The sequence below is a fragment of the Malaya genurostris genome, chromosome 2 (genome assembly GCF_030247185.1).
Source record: "Malaya genurostris strain Urasoe2022 chromosome 2, Malgen_1.1, whole genome shotgun sequence".
Taxonomy (NCBI): domain Eukaryota; kingdom Metazoa; phylum Arthropoda; class Insecta; order Diptera; family Culicidae; genus Malaya; species Malaya genurostris.
Genome location: NC_080571.1, coordinates 272437234 through 272452006, shown reverse-complemented (window position 1 = coordinate 272452006; position 14773 = coordinate 272437234). Strand labels below are relative to the sequence as shown.

Genomic DNA, 14773 nt, shown 5'->3' with positions numbered 1-14773 from the left:
AGTAACCATATTCCATAACTTATTACATACTAATGAATTTCAATGTTTTAAACAGTAAATTCAGTATCGTCGCTAAAACTAGAACAGAATCTATAAAGCTGAAGCAATTGTTCAATTCTTGAAGATTTAAAAACCGATCATAAAAAACTTAGGCTCCAATATAGGCTGCTGTAAAATGCAATGCCTTCAATGTTGAGTATCTAGATTATGAGTAAATAGTTTCTATATGCTATTATACAAGGGTCAAAGACAGATCTTATGAAGAATCTTACCGCAATATATACACATATATATATATATATATATATATATATATATATATATATATATATATATATATATATATATATATATATATATATATATATATATATATATATATATATATATATATATATATATATATATATATATATATATATATATATATATATATATATATATATTCGAAACAAAAATATTAAAAGTTTTCCAGAACGATTTACTAAGTACCTGAAAACTCAAATTGCTAGCTGATTTTCGTGGGCGAGAAGGAATTTGCTTGGATATTTCGTGCACTGATCGAAGACCACCACGTATGAAACAACAGTTCATTTCCGAATGCTACACCCGGAGTTTGGGATTTAAAAAATTCAGTATATTTTTCTTTTAATAGGAAGTATCGTTTTGCATTGCTATAGACCTTTTCGAAACTAAGATAAGATCAATTTGTAGATTAAAGGTGATTGTCATCTCATTAGCCGAACCACCATAGCAAACTAATCGGTGCTAATGTTGTAGTAATCTAATGAGAAAAATCAAAACATTCCGCAAATCGCGTTCTTTCTGTGATTGTGAATGAGCGCGGATCGCGGAGCTATTCGAAGGGATTAAATACGATGTACATTAAAAGGGGGTAATGTCGAGCACTATTTTGGAACGTGATCGAATATCTGTATTTTAGAACTGAATACTGGATAAGAACACTTTTTGGAAAATTCGAATTTAATTCAAAGTTATAAGAATTATGAAAATATGCTTTAATCCACCTTGTGGTATAATGATGCCTTTCTCATATTATTCATTATGTCGACTGTTCTTGGTCCACAAATAATAATAAAAATTTCTTCGTTTTGGAAGCACATTTCACAAACTACTGCATCCTGGGCAAGATTTAACACCTCAAAATCCACTTGATTGTCACAGAAGACACACAATACGTCTGATTGGTACGACTGCAAATGAAAAACTGATATGAATCTGATATAGTACGGTGACAGAGGTTTCGCATACACCTATGTCAGATAACGGCAAATAAAACTAATGGTTCCAAATTCCTTACTTTCTCCTAAGTAATTTAGATGACGGTAGTCTTGATATTTTCAAAATAAGTTTTTTTCAATGTGAAAACATAAAATTTTATCTGAAAAATTAATTTTCTACGCTTCTATATCACAAAAACTAAACCCATATGTACAGTATATTCTTTTTAGTTTATTCATAGCTTTGCAAATCGGGAATAAAAACCATCAGTTTAGTGAAATTCAAAAATAATGTGATTAGCTTTGTGCACTTTTCGCAGTACAAAATCCGTACAAAATGCGTGCGAATAAAGTCAGCATTTGACTGCTTCGCGTTCGAGAAAAGTGCTTGGCCTTTTTGAATGCCAGAAATGAGTCCCGTACTGCATTTGATAGTTTTTCCAAACTGAAATATCAAAATCTGATATGAAATAATCGACGTCAAAATTCTGTATGTTGCTATTTTTGTGGTCGTTGAGACCATCCATTGGTGAAAAAGCCTCAAACGAAATCACATAAAATGAAAGCTCATAACCAAAATTGGTTCAATTAGGAATCGATCGGTACTGCTAACAATTCTGCTGCGGGGTGTTCGCAGAGCCAGTTTCGCTTAAAATAAAAGCGGTTGCATCATCCTGCTGCTGGTCGTTTGCATTGTTGCATAATACAACGAAAAGTGGACAACGATGTGGAAAACTATGCAAAATCTAATGGCTTCAAATGTTATCTAAAGAACTATTAGAATTACCACAGATAACAGATATACAGGCTCACATATCAACTGTGTGTAAAATTTGCTCTATCAGCGTGGCGTGTCACCACGATCAACACAAGGTGCCCCCACGATTTGAGTGCCGCTTTCACATGAGCCATAATTTTTTGGTGCAACATTCATTCACGCTAGATTTTTGTTTTGCTGTTGGTTAAAATGACAAATTTATTTTTGTTTTATTCCGATCGAATTCTCGTGTGATTTATGCGCTATGGGAATTAAGTTGACTTTAACACTTGGAGATCGTGTGGTAAGTGTTAAAATTGTTGTAGTTGGAATATTTCTATAACAGGCAGGAGGATTTTGTTATCGTACCGGGACGTATTGGAATGTTTTCAAAGATCGTGGCGAACAGTCGGGTAGGTGGCAGTAGTGCTTCCAACGTATAGCAAATTTGAAATTTACGCAGGATTTTGAAAAATTTTGTTCGAGCCTGTATATCTGTTATCTGTCTAATTACATATCTGTTAAAATAAGCTCTCGTTGAAACGAATACATCTTACTTTACTATTGGGCGCCTATTCAAAATTCATCATATGGTTGAATGAAAAGTTTTTGATGGTTAATATCTCTTGTTTTATTTTACGTATCAACATATTTTTTTCTTCACGTCATCGGAAATATGATCAGCAATTTGTAATATAATTTTAAGTATCAGGTGTACAACTTTGCTTCCGCCTTTTTTCCAAAATTAAAAGCTTAATTACGAAAAAGTGCTTACAGATGTATTATTCAAAGTATTGTCCATCGCTAGCGACAACTTTCTCTCATCTTTCTGGCAATTTTCGGATCTCGGCTCGAAAAAAGGAGTCCTCTTTTGACGCTATCCATAAAGCAATCCATTTTTCCAACTCATCGAAGGATTGAAAATGTTGATCTGTCAGGCCGTGTGCCATCGAACGAAATAAGTGGAAGTCAGAAGGGGCGACATCTGGGGAATACGGCGGGTGGGGCAAGACTTCCAATTTCAGCGTTTCCAGGTACTTTTTGGCCACTATTGCGACGTGAGGCCGAGTATTGTCGTGTTGGAGGATGACTTTGTCATGTCGCTCTTGATACTGTGGCCGCTTTTCTTTTAGCGCGCGACTAAGGCGCATCAGTTGCGTTCGGTAGCGATCTCCTGTGATGGTTTCACCCGGTTTTAAGAGCTCGTAGTAAATTGTTATTCATCTTATTCAGGTTTTTTCTCTTCCACCATCATGTTTGTCTTCGACATCGAAATCACCATTTTTAAAACGTTGAAACCACTCCCGACACGTTCTTTTACTCAGAGCAGAGCATCACCGTAAGTTTCTGAAAGCATTCGATGCGCTTCAGTTGCATTTTTTTTCGAATTGTAAGAGAAAAGTAAAACTTCCCGCAAATGGCGAGAATTGGGCACATAAACAGACATTTTCGAGCGTGAGTAATACGAAAACAAGAACAACTGTCACTGAAACGGCGATGACAATTCGTTAGGCACTGTACACACTCACTTTAAAGGCATTATCATCTATGTGTTTTGACCAGCCTCAGGCGGTACAGCCACCTATCGGAAAACGGTGGAAGCAAAGTTGTACACCTGATAGTACGACATAATTACAAATAACTCGATAAGTAAAGAAGATTAAAATTTGATGCTACATTCATTGCGTAGTTGACTGGTTCAGCTCAGACCAGCATGGAAATCCTGAATTCAATACTAGAGTTCAGTTCTAAAATTTAGTTAGATTCCAAGACCGAATTTTTTCTGGTTTCCTAAATTCAGCTCTTAAATTCAATACCTCGTCCAGAATTCAGGGTCAAAATCGAGTTCCAGAGCTCTTAAACTAAAACCGAATTTCTAAACTTGATTCTAAGCCTGAAATTTTGAACCGAAGCTTGGAAGTTAGATCAGGATCTTAATTCTAGATTCGGACCCTGGAACTAAATTTCGGAAATACATTCTAGACTTGATTTGAATTTCGAAACAGAATTCTTCAACCAATATTGAGATTCAGTTCCAAAATTCCTAACCAGATTTCAAATCTAGAATCAGAATTCTGAAACTGAGTTCTGTACCTGAAGTTGAGTAACTTCAGACCAAAATTCAGGGCCAGAATTCGGACCCAAAATTCCAAAACAAATTCCAAAATTCAGTTCTTAAATGCATTCCGGAACTCAGGTTTATAATTCCGTTCCAAAAAGCTGATCTAGAGCTTGGTTCAAAAATTCATGACATTCAATCATTCAGCTCAAAAATTCAGCTCCAGAATTCCAGGTCCAGAGTTCAAATTCTTTAACATCAAAGAAACTAAATTCGTATTCACGTCATCTGGTTATGTGAGTAATATTACCCACCCGCCTTTTTTCCACACAATTCTTAAATACGGAAGACGAAAAATCCATCCGAAAGAATGAATAAAAATTTGAGTCTCTATTACGTTTCTATGTCTATACACAAATAACATTTTGTATTTAAAATTGGTGTAACCAATCAATCATACGCCTAAAACCTTACTTCTCACCGGGGGTAAATAAACGATATAAATCAATCAAATAAATCAAACCTTACTTCTCAATGAAAACTAATGTGCTACGCTCACCATGCCTACTTCTGCCTATAAATGAACTTTGTAAGATTCGATATCGTTTAATAGTGAAATATTCATACTGCTACAAAGCAGTTGTTCATTGATCTGTCACTTCCTCTTTCTGTGACCGTATCTGCCGTGCAGCGTGGATATTAGTAAACCAGTTTTCGTACACGCTAACTTTTAGATTAAGTGCAAACAACTGCGATTTGTTACACATTCACATACCTATATTTGCCTGTGAGGAAATCGCGATCGCCAACGATCAGATCAGAACCTTGTGCATAAAACCACACCCTACAATCCAACCGTATCTGCAAAGTTCAAAATAACTTCTTTCGCTTTTGTTGACTGCCGGCATCGGTTCGCTCTGTGGGGATTGTGAATCAAGTGGTGCGGTATAAAAATGCTAATAGATCTACGTATTGAGAGACTGCGCGCTAAGGACAAGGTCAGCTACCGACAAACGGCTCCAGCAGTCGTCCTGTCGCGTTCGATCGCACAATCGACGGGTTTTTGCTCTGGTCTAACAGAAGAAATGGCGATTCCACACCTGGCCACCCCACAGACTGGAGCTCCCTCTCGTCAATCGGCGGCGGTTAGCAAAATCAAGATTGAAAAACTGGTTCTAATTCAGATATCGAAGTCGTGTTATTTTTTTTCGCGGAGTCGCGAAAATTATAAAATAAATCAATTTGTCAATGACATCCAGACTGCGGTGAATGTGCAGCACCGGATCGGAATATAAAGTATGAATTGCCGCCAGTAAATGGGCAGCTAGTGTGGTTTGGCCTTTACCTTGCCGTAGTCTTCTAGTTGGGACCGTAAGATACAGGAATGGCTAATGCTCGCGTGATTTAAGCTGACCGTAGGCGACGCGATCACATCGCTGTACCTTTATTTATACCTTTTCTCATAAGTTGTCACGATGAGCAGACACGTGAGAAGAATTTTTTCGTTGCTAGCAAACATTTCGGAAGAGCATAACCTACGGACGATTTGACGCACAGCTAGCAGTGACCTCCCTTTTCCACTCCTCGTCAGTGCGGTGTGAGTCAACGATTCCGAAGGCTGATTAGCATTTTACTCAGGATCTGCACCGGCCGACGGCGAGCTGTTTTATTTTTATTTATTTTTTGTATCTGTAGGTAACAAAGTTATCAAGCCTAATAAGACATTTGTAAGACCGAAGCAATTTGGATTTGTGCTAACCAACACTGCTTTAATAATGTTCTGCATTGGTTGAAATGTTGTCTTCTTATTTCATTTTCTTGTTTTCAGATTTGGTGGACAGCCCTATCACTAGCACTTGGTCTCAACGTTCGAGGGGATGTGATTAAAGGTGTTCCTTGTGTTAAGAAAAATCATCAGCTGTTCTGTCCAACGGCGGGCAACAGTTACCCGATGTAAGTATTAAGCTTATTAGTTCTAATTAAAAATTACTCACGCAGGTTGGTTAAAAAAATTTCACCTCCATGAAATCTGTTTGAATTAGGATCATGCCACATTTTTGTATTAGTTTTTTGAAACTAGATGTTGGGAGACGTGTAAATGTTTCGTTTAATCACTTACTTGTAAATGATGTCAAATCTTCTTAGATTTCATAAGTAGATTCGGTTTGATTTAATTGATGTTTGCACACCAGAGATAATATCGCGAGATTATTTTGAGGAACTAAAATTGATACTGGAGTAGTCAAAATAGTTTATAATTGCATTTGCATGAATATATCGACAGTCTTTTCCGTTTAAGATGTTACACTCTTCTGAAGCATCCCGCGAAAACGTATTTTTCTATATAAATAACGAATGCCCAATAACTCCCGATCGGATGGAATTAAGAGTACTTGGTGTTCTTTTCGATGCAGTCCATCCTTTTCGTCACGGTATCAGTATCTCTCGACTGCAGTGGCAACTAGCCAAATGTAGCCAAATCTAGCAAAAAATCTAAAGGGCTTTTGTGTGCTTTGGCAAAAGGTAGAGTTTTTTCCGTATCAACTCGAATGAAAAAAAATGTTAAGGTTTCAACCGAAATTTTGAGCCCGAACCAGATCCGCACCCGTTAAAAATGAAAAAGTCGTCATGCGTACCCGACCTGAAGCCGACAAACATATTTGTAGAATTGAATGTATGTTATGCTATTACTATTGTATAATTGAATCTCCAACACTGCCTTTAGATCGAAAGGCATTTGCAAAAATTAACAGTCCCTGTACCTTTTGTTTGTTAGGTTTTCTCATCTTCAAATCAACTTGTTGTTCACAGCTTTTTATTGTTAATTATTCTTGCAGTCCTAGCTTACAGTTGACCGAAACTGAAAAAAAGAACGGTCGAAACATCCAGAAACACCTGATTCTCAAACTTTCACGATAGGATACGGCGAATCATATAATGCTTGATTTCCGACAACGTTTTACGATTTCGAAAAGAAGAAAATTCTAGAACAACTATTTTTTGTATAATAATGGATTTACTATTTTGAAGACGACGTCATATAAATAATTATATTGATTTGAACTACTTACATACTGGAAGAATATAACACCCATATACCATTCGAATCAGTTCGTCGAGATCAGCAAATGCGTATGTGACAAATAATTTCACTCAATTTTCTTGGAGATGACTCAGCCGTCTTCTACAAACTCAAATTCATATGAAAAGTCGTATGCTCCAAAACAAGGTTCCTGAATTATGTTTGGTTCCGACCTCTGGTTCCGGAACTACAGGATGATATGTGAAATGAAATTAAAATTGTGTAATTCGTTATTCTCGTAGATGGCTGAACCGATCTAAGATTAAATTGAAATCTAAGAATCATCTAAGATTCAAATGAAAAGTTTTAAGATTCTGTAAAACATCTTGCTTTTCAGTCAGATCCAACTTCCGGTTTCGGGGATACAGGGTGATTAGTATAAAAATGTCTATTTCACATATATTAATAAGGTCTATCGGGTTAGCAGATTTGGTTAGTAACCAAATAAACTTATTTCAGTTTTAGCGATATTCAGTTTTCGATCCGGATTTAATTCGCATTACGATTTCTCAAAAATTTACACTGATTTTCAAACAAATGTAAACTATGCAGCTTCTCAGGTGAATTTATCTGACTTCGGCTACACCGATTTTCGAATTCCGGTTCCAGTAATCGTTTCTCAAAGCTGAATCTTTTTCTCAAAAAAAAAAAACCAAATCTAATTTCAGAAACAAATATTCAAATTAAAATAAACTTATAGTCCCATACAAAATTACTTAATATTATCCAATCCTGACTTCCGGTTCTGGAATTACAGGATGATGAATTTTTAAAATTCATACCGATATAGAAGATGACAATCTCGAAAAGCTTTATTGCAATTTATTCGTCATATGGCCATACAAATCGGTTTGGGTTATGTTGGTTCCTGAATACCGGCTCTAAAATGGAACTTACTTCGACATATCATGGATTGTTCAATCGATTGTCACACGTTTAGATTCAAATTCGATCCGATTTCCAGTTTCGAAATTACAGAGTAATGAATGATTAAAACCTCAAATTGCCGCTTAAAACGACGTTCATTAAGATAATGTCATTAAAACTGAAACACCGGAGAATATTCATGCAAAAATCACATGCGGATTGATAAAAAAAGGTATCATCTCACTGCAAGGTGGATTAACCACGTTTTTATAGTATCATGAATTGAAGAGCATCAATCGGAAACGTGAGTGGATTAAATATTTATGAGGTGAAATCGATCTATTTCGTGATTTAATACCGGATGATATTAAAATTTTCGAAACTAAAGATTTTTTTGGTCTTTTTCAAAATGTTTACCGATTTCGGTTACTGGCACCCCTTTTTTTTGACAAATCATGAAAATTTGTCAGTGATATGCAGGCTGCTGTCGAGACAAACATCTAGCTACTCGTACAGCAGATGCTCAGGCTTAGAAAAAACGTGGATGACCGGCCAAATTAACACCAAAGGCGCCACCATCCAATTATTCGATCAAGAGAGCCAAGGCTGATGGTGGCTTCGCGAATGAAGACTTTTGTCAAAAACGCTTCCAAAAAGAATAAATTCTATTTTTTCTTTGAATAGCTGCAGTTTTTACTTATATTCTTCCATTTTTAGAGAAATTTCTTAGGGTGCCGGTAACCACCTTTTTCAAAATGGCCAAAATTTATCGGTTTACTAAATTGATAACATTTTTTTTTTCAATAAAATGAATCAACTTAGTTTCCTAATCAGTTGTTAGTCAGGAACTTTAGCTTTCTATTGATGTATAGATGTCCACATAATGTGCACTAAGTCAGATGTTATGAGCTTAAAATAATAGGGTGCCGGTAACCAAACACTCTCCCTTACTCATGAAAATTAAGAAAATAGAGTGCGAATTTTCCCATAGATTTGCACATATTACTTTGTAATTCCGGAACCGGAAGTCGGACAAAGATAAAATTCAATAGCAATCTGTGGGACCATAAGACCTTTCGTTTGAATTTTAGTTTGTGAAAATCAGTTGAACCATCTCTGAGAAAAGTGAGTGACAATTTTTCTCATATTTTTGGTACACAAGTTAAATCGATTTTCACAAATCATGATTTAAATTAAAGCTCTCAGTGTCTTAAAAGATACTGTACAATTTCATCCGAAATTACAGAGCGATAAGTATCAAATCATTCAAACTGTCAAACAAAATGATGCAAAACCGGTACGCATCAGTACGAGCTGGTGCGGAAGAAGAAATCACCACCGTCTAACACGGCGTGCAGGGTTGCCACATTCAAATCTATATTAACTTGACATAACCGTTTACAAGTTGTGAAGGTAATGGTAGTTATATCAAGTTTATAAAAAAAATCTTGGCCTAATCTTCTAGTGATGTTTCGGAAAATACACAGAAAAAAATATGATTTTTACGGGTGACGTAGTTCTACAAACGATACAATTCAGAACCACTTAACTTTTCAAATGACGCAATATTCCACTCGTACTGAATTTTACAGACCTCGAATGTAATTTACACTCGGCTACCAAGTGCCACTGTATGAATTTATATGTATCAATTATTCATTAAGCAGATATGTGCTTCTGTGGTTCAGTCGATTAACTGACGTGCTGTTGTGATCTAATGTTTCTCGGTTCAAGTCGCGTTGGTACTATCGATCTTTTGTTTTTTGTTTCACGCGATTTCAAACCATGCAGTACGATTTTACATGTTCTTGAATATAAATTTGTGTGAAAGACGACGCGACCATTTATGTGCACCTTATAAGATTTAAAATCACAAGATTTTTTTCGAACTGAGTATAAGTAATACGAGAAAGGCATCATTACACCATTAGGTGGATTATAATAGGTTTTTATATAGAACATTGTATGTTGCCTGTACACATGTTGACAACCATCGGTTTTATATATTTTTACCGAAAATGACAAAACAAAGAAATGTTGTTTATCACAGAACAGCTATTTCAAACCCGTGGTCCGCGATATAAAAAGGTTGGGAACCACTGTCTTTTTACAAAATCCATTGAAATTCATTGAAAGTAGTTTTGATTTATTTACGTTCAATCTAATGTTATTGCACTAAGAAAGCGTGCAGGGCTCGCTAGTATTTCTGTTCAGAACTATTGGAATAGCTATCGAATAAAACAATCGGTTAGTAGTGATGCTAAATCGAAGAATAGAACACATCGACGTTTACCAATGTACCACAAGTGATGAATTCTTATACTAGCAGCGACAGATCTTTTAAGATTGCTCTTCCTTATGGCTCAGACATTTTCAATAAAGTTCGAGTCGGAAGTTGACGAAGGCGTGTGCAAAGTGGCTACCTTTTTTTCTCCATCCAGGCTTGAAAGAGGTGGCTTTGATGCTTCAGGTTTTAGTCCCTTTGAAGAATCTGTTATCAGTTACAAATTTTTTTTCGGTCAATCCGATAAGGTCTGTGAATTATGAAGTTGATTCTATGAGGTCTGTGAATTTTGAACATGTTTGCTGCATAGGAATTCTGTATGAAATCATTCAAGCAACCAAATCGGTGCTTTGAGATAAACACCGAAACATTCACTTTTACCGGATGTTTGACAGTGCGTTGAACGAAGTCGGTACTGCTTCCTAACCAGACACGCTTCGCTTGAACTCACTTTAAAAAAAATTGCGTTAAACATAGGTTTCTGGTACATTTAGTCTTGGCTTAAGGTCGGCGCAGAGTAGGTTTATTGCTTATTATATGCGTTATCACTTTATCACAGTTTTTAGAGAATAGCTTTTGTTTTTTGTCACTATGTGAGTAATGGAAGCGCCTCTCCTTGATGAAAATTCGTAGCAATCATCAACACAACCATCAATTGTTTATGCATTTTAATATATAACAAGCGTTTTGAATTGACCGAACAAAATACAAATGAAGCGGAAAAAATGATATCATAGAATTTTTGCTACCACCCACAGCAGGTGAAAGAAATCATTAGCATAACACAAAAAGGTCATTTCCTCGCTCTGACAAATGTCGAATTCATCTTGACAAGTTGACTTTGAATCGGAATCAATCATCGTATGTGCTTTATACGTGAAACGTGAAACTCATCTTGTTTGGTTTACGAGGCAAATCGATTGACTGCAAAAGTGGTCGAACTTCTGCGCATACACCGCAGTCATGACCCGAACAAAGTTCCAGTCGCATTACAGCATAACCCGCTATACTGGTTCGTGGTTTCATCAAACATAACAAGGTCGTTCGCGGAAATGTCTTTCACTTTTCATGGTACCCCAAATCTGGTAATTCGAATGCTCGTCGGACGTTCGTGCGTTTATTTGTGCACTTACCCGGCCATCGCATCGGTGTGAATTGCGAGTAATCTCGAATCTCACAGTCGCAAAGTTTACGTGCAAAGAGGTCAATATCAGCTTAAATCGGTTTGTTTGTTTTCTTTCCTCTTTCCGCAGAGATAAAATCGAAACATTCATCGATGAGAACAAGGCGCTGATGAAACGAATGTACGGTGACTTTGAGATGACGTCGCGGAATCCACCGCCACTGCAGCCGAGTCGAAAACGGAAACGTCACCTGCAGGAAACCGATGATCATTTTACGATACTGCCGGAGCTGATGGATCTGTACGGGGTCCCTGGTTCGCCGGATGCTCCGGAAATGTTTGTCAATGGTGCCGGTGATTCCTACTTCGGCAAACTGCGCAACAAGAGGCAAAGTCAAAATCGCGCCAACGGAGCTGGTGGAAATGGGGGTGGTAGCAGTAGTGGTAGTAGTAATGGCAGTGGCAGTAACAGTAATCGATCCAACGGACGGCAAGGTTCAACGGATAGCAGCGGCGAAAGTACGGGGAGGTAAGTCGATGATAGTCGAAATCGGATGAGACATTTGAACGTTAACGCTATTTCCGTTTCAGGGTTGACGCTTGTGAATCTAAAATCGAAATCGTCACACCGTACTGGGCGTCCAATTCGGCCGGGAAAGTGCGTGCCATTGTGAATACCCAACATTTTGAACAAGCCATCCACCAGGAAGTTTGTTCGTGAGTGAAACTTTGCTGTTGGAAGTAATCCTACACGAGACTATAAAAATATTTGTATTTATTTTTTTTTTCTTAGAAAAACCCAAACGTCTCGTTGTTCGGGTGACTGTGGTTGCGAACAGAAGTATAAATGGCATCGGTTGCTGGCCTACGATCCGGACAACGACTGCAAGGGAATCTTCATGGACTGGTTCTTGTTTCCCTCGTGCTGCGTTTGTCGATGCAATCCTTAGAAAATTCGTGCTCGAGTTGACTGGAAATGATTCGATCCGGAACAAAGTCATGTTTCTATTTTGCAATAGTGATGATGTGCTCTTTAGTTTAGTGCTGTTTGTTCTAGTGATAGTTTTAGGAAAAGGTGTGAACTATACGAAAGAGATTCAACCATTTTTTTTTACCATTGTATTATACTAAGACTAGCTAGTAATTTGTAATTTGGAGTAGCAGTTACCACCTGCACGAATGAAGGGAAACATAGCCAAATTGTAGTACGAAACGGGCGAACTTTAATAAAGTGTTAGGAAGAGATGCGTTACCTACTTAAAGACGATTAGGATTTATCGTTTAAACTAAGTTATTGTCTGTAAATATCTAGATTAAATTATTCGTACGAACAATTGTATGCATTTATTGACAATCCTAATTATGCGATTATTTTCAACCTATTTGTTTTTTTATTCGGTTTGTTTCTTTACTCGGTTTGTTTCACTCACTTTGGAACTCATGGAACTGATTCTGTTAGAAATTTCAACGGTGTGTAGCCGACGAACTTTTCATTGCGAGGAGGTGCGACATCTGTTGGAAATTGATGTAATGTAATCGAATGTAACAGAAGAGAGCTTTCGTTCAAAGTTCGTTAGCTTTGTGCTGCAAATTGTCGCAGTACTAGAAGTTTGCTTTCCAACCGTGGAAAGCTTGTTTTAGAAGGAGTTTCTTGGTTGCTTGTGATGACTTTTCCGTTGCAATTCTGCCACCGTCTGCATCAAGTTCGCTATGGTGGTTGAGCTGTCGATAATCGCCCTTATTCTGATGGTTTTTCGATCGAATGGTTCGGTCGAATCCTAGTTACCTTTGATTTTGCTAGCGTTATTAGGAATACGAATAAAATACGAACGAAAAAACGATACGCCGTTATTCAGAATAAGGGTGGAAATATCAGAATGTAATTGATCGAAACAAAATAGCTTTCTCATCAGATCCCGGTTCCCGATTGTCACATATTAATTTGTAATTCAAAGCATCGAGAACATCGATTGTAGACAGTGATGCAATGAAAAGTTCTGCAACTAATGTGGAAGTTGATTTGAAAATAAGCTTGAGTTAAATATATTGAGCATTTGTGTTGTCTTTACTAATTATTTTACTGGATAAACTCAAAAGCCGGTTTGAATGAATAATTTATAACCTTCGCGCTTGAAATATGCTGTATTATAACTGTTTGCTGTTTTTATACCATGAGAATGTACAGCATGTGGAAGCAATCACTTTTGATGTAGGACTACGTTTAAAATACGGAAAATAAGCGGTCAGGTTTGGAATATCTCCATATCAGTCAATTTTAGACAGATTTTCGAGATCATTGGACCGATTACTTAGAATTATTCGATTCTTTTTGACAAAACAATATATTTAGTTGGTCGATACTTCAATTAATAACGAACAATACCTAATTTACTCTGTTATTATTAGTATTATCTAATTTTAAAATTTATGACGAAAATATTGACTCCCGGCATGAAGTTTCCACACGCGCCGGGTGTTGCGAAGCGCGCATTTGGTAACGTTCGTAGATTAAAAGTTTTTCGTAGTTTTCATACAATCAGCTTAAGTTTGTTGTATTAACAGTGATCTTAGTATTATGTAAAAACTTGTTGAAAAATGACGAAAACTTTAACTTCACAGTAGCGTTTAGAAAAAAAAATTGCATTGAAAATGCCTTACTCTCCACAATACGGTGTCATTCGAAAAATGCAAAACTAGTCGCGTTGCCTTTATTTTGAACGCTAATTTGTTGATGGATTTATATAATTTAACTACCAATCAATTCGGAAACATTTAACTTAAGCGTATGAGGAAACGCCGTTTAAGTATTTCAATAGTATACCATTGAAAAATCGGTTTGAATTGACCTATGTTCTCACGAGCCAATCACAGCTTGCCATAATGATTGCGCTCTATGAACCATCGTACAAAACGGAATCTATAAACATATTTTCCGATACATTTTTGCTCAGTCAACCCCTGACTGTGAGCGAGAAAAAAAGTTTGACTATTAAGAGGATGACGAAACTGATTCTTCCATTGATCCGGGATAGTCACTTTTGTATTGTGTGCGGTGTGTTGATGCCATTTTCCGTCTGCTGCACACCGTGTTCATTTGAGTATATTAAATTTCACTTAGCTGTTGATTTTGACTTTCCGGTAGATAGTAGGCCAATTCAGAACTACCGGCAAAAACTAACTTAACGAAGCTAATTTGAAGCGAACTCAAGATTAGGTGACTCTTTTGTGCAAAGTGCACACAACTATTTTTACTTTTTACGTTTCGTCATGGGTTGCGCTAAGCAGAGGTCTAGAGCTTGTAGGACGATATCGCAGCCTAGTAAAGTCGGATCTGGATCAGCTTTTCGGGAACTTTTTAAA

The 14773-nt window shown here is 36.8% G+C and overlaps 1 protein-coding gene across 2 annotated transcripts in view; it reads left to right on the top strand.

Moving 5' to 3' along the window:
* Positions 1 to 12747, top strand: part of LOC131430056 (protein spaetzle 3) — a 76141-nt gene extending 63394 nt beyond the window's left edge. For both annotated transcript variants that reach the window (XM_058594680.1, XM_058594681.1), the window contains exons 4-7: positions 5886 to 6010; positions 11544 to 11942; positions 12005 to 12130; positions 12207 to 12747. In XM_058594680.1, the coding sequence (XP_058450663.1) occupies positions 5886 to 6010; positions 11544 to 11942; positions 12005 to 12130; positions 12207 to 12363 (807 nt within the window). In that variant the 3' untranslated portion in view covers positions 12364 to 12747. The remainder of the gene's footprint in view (positions 1 to 5885; positions 6011 to 11543; positions 11943 to 12004; positions 12131 to 12206) is intronic.
* The last annotated feature ends 2026 nt before the right edge of the window (positions 12748 to 14773 follow it).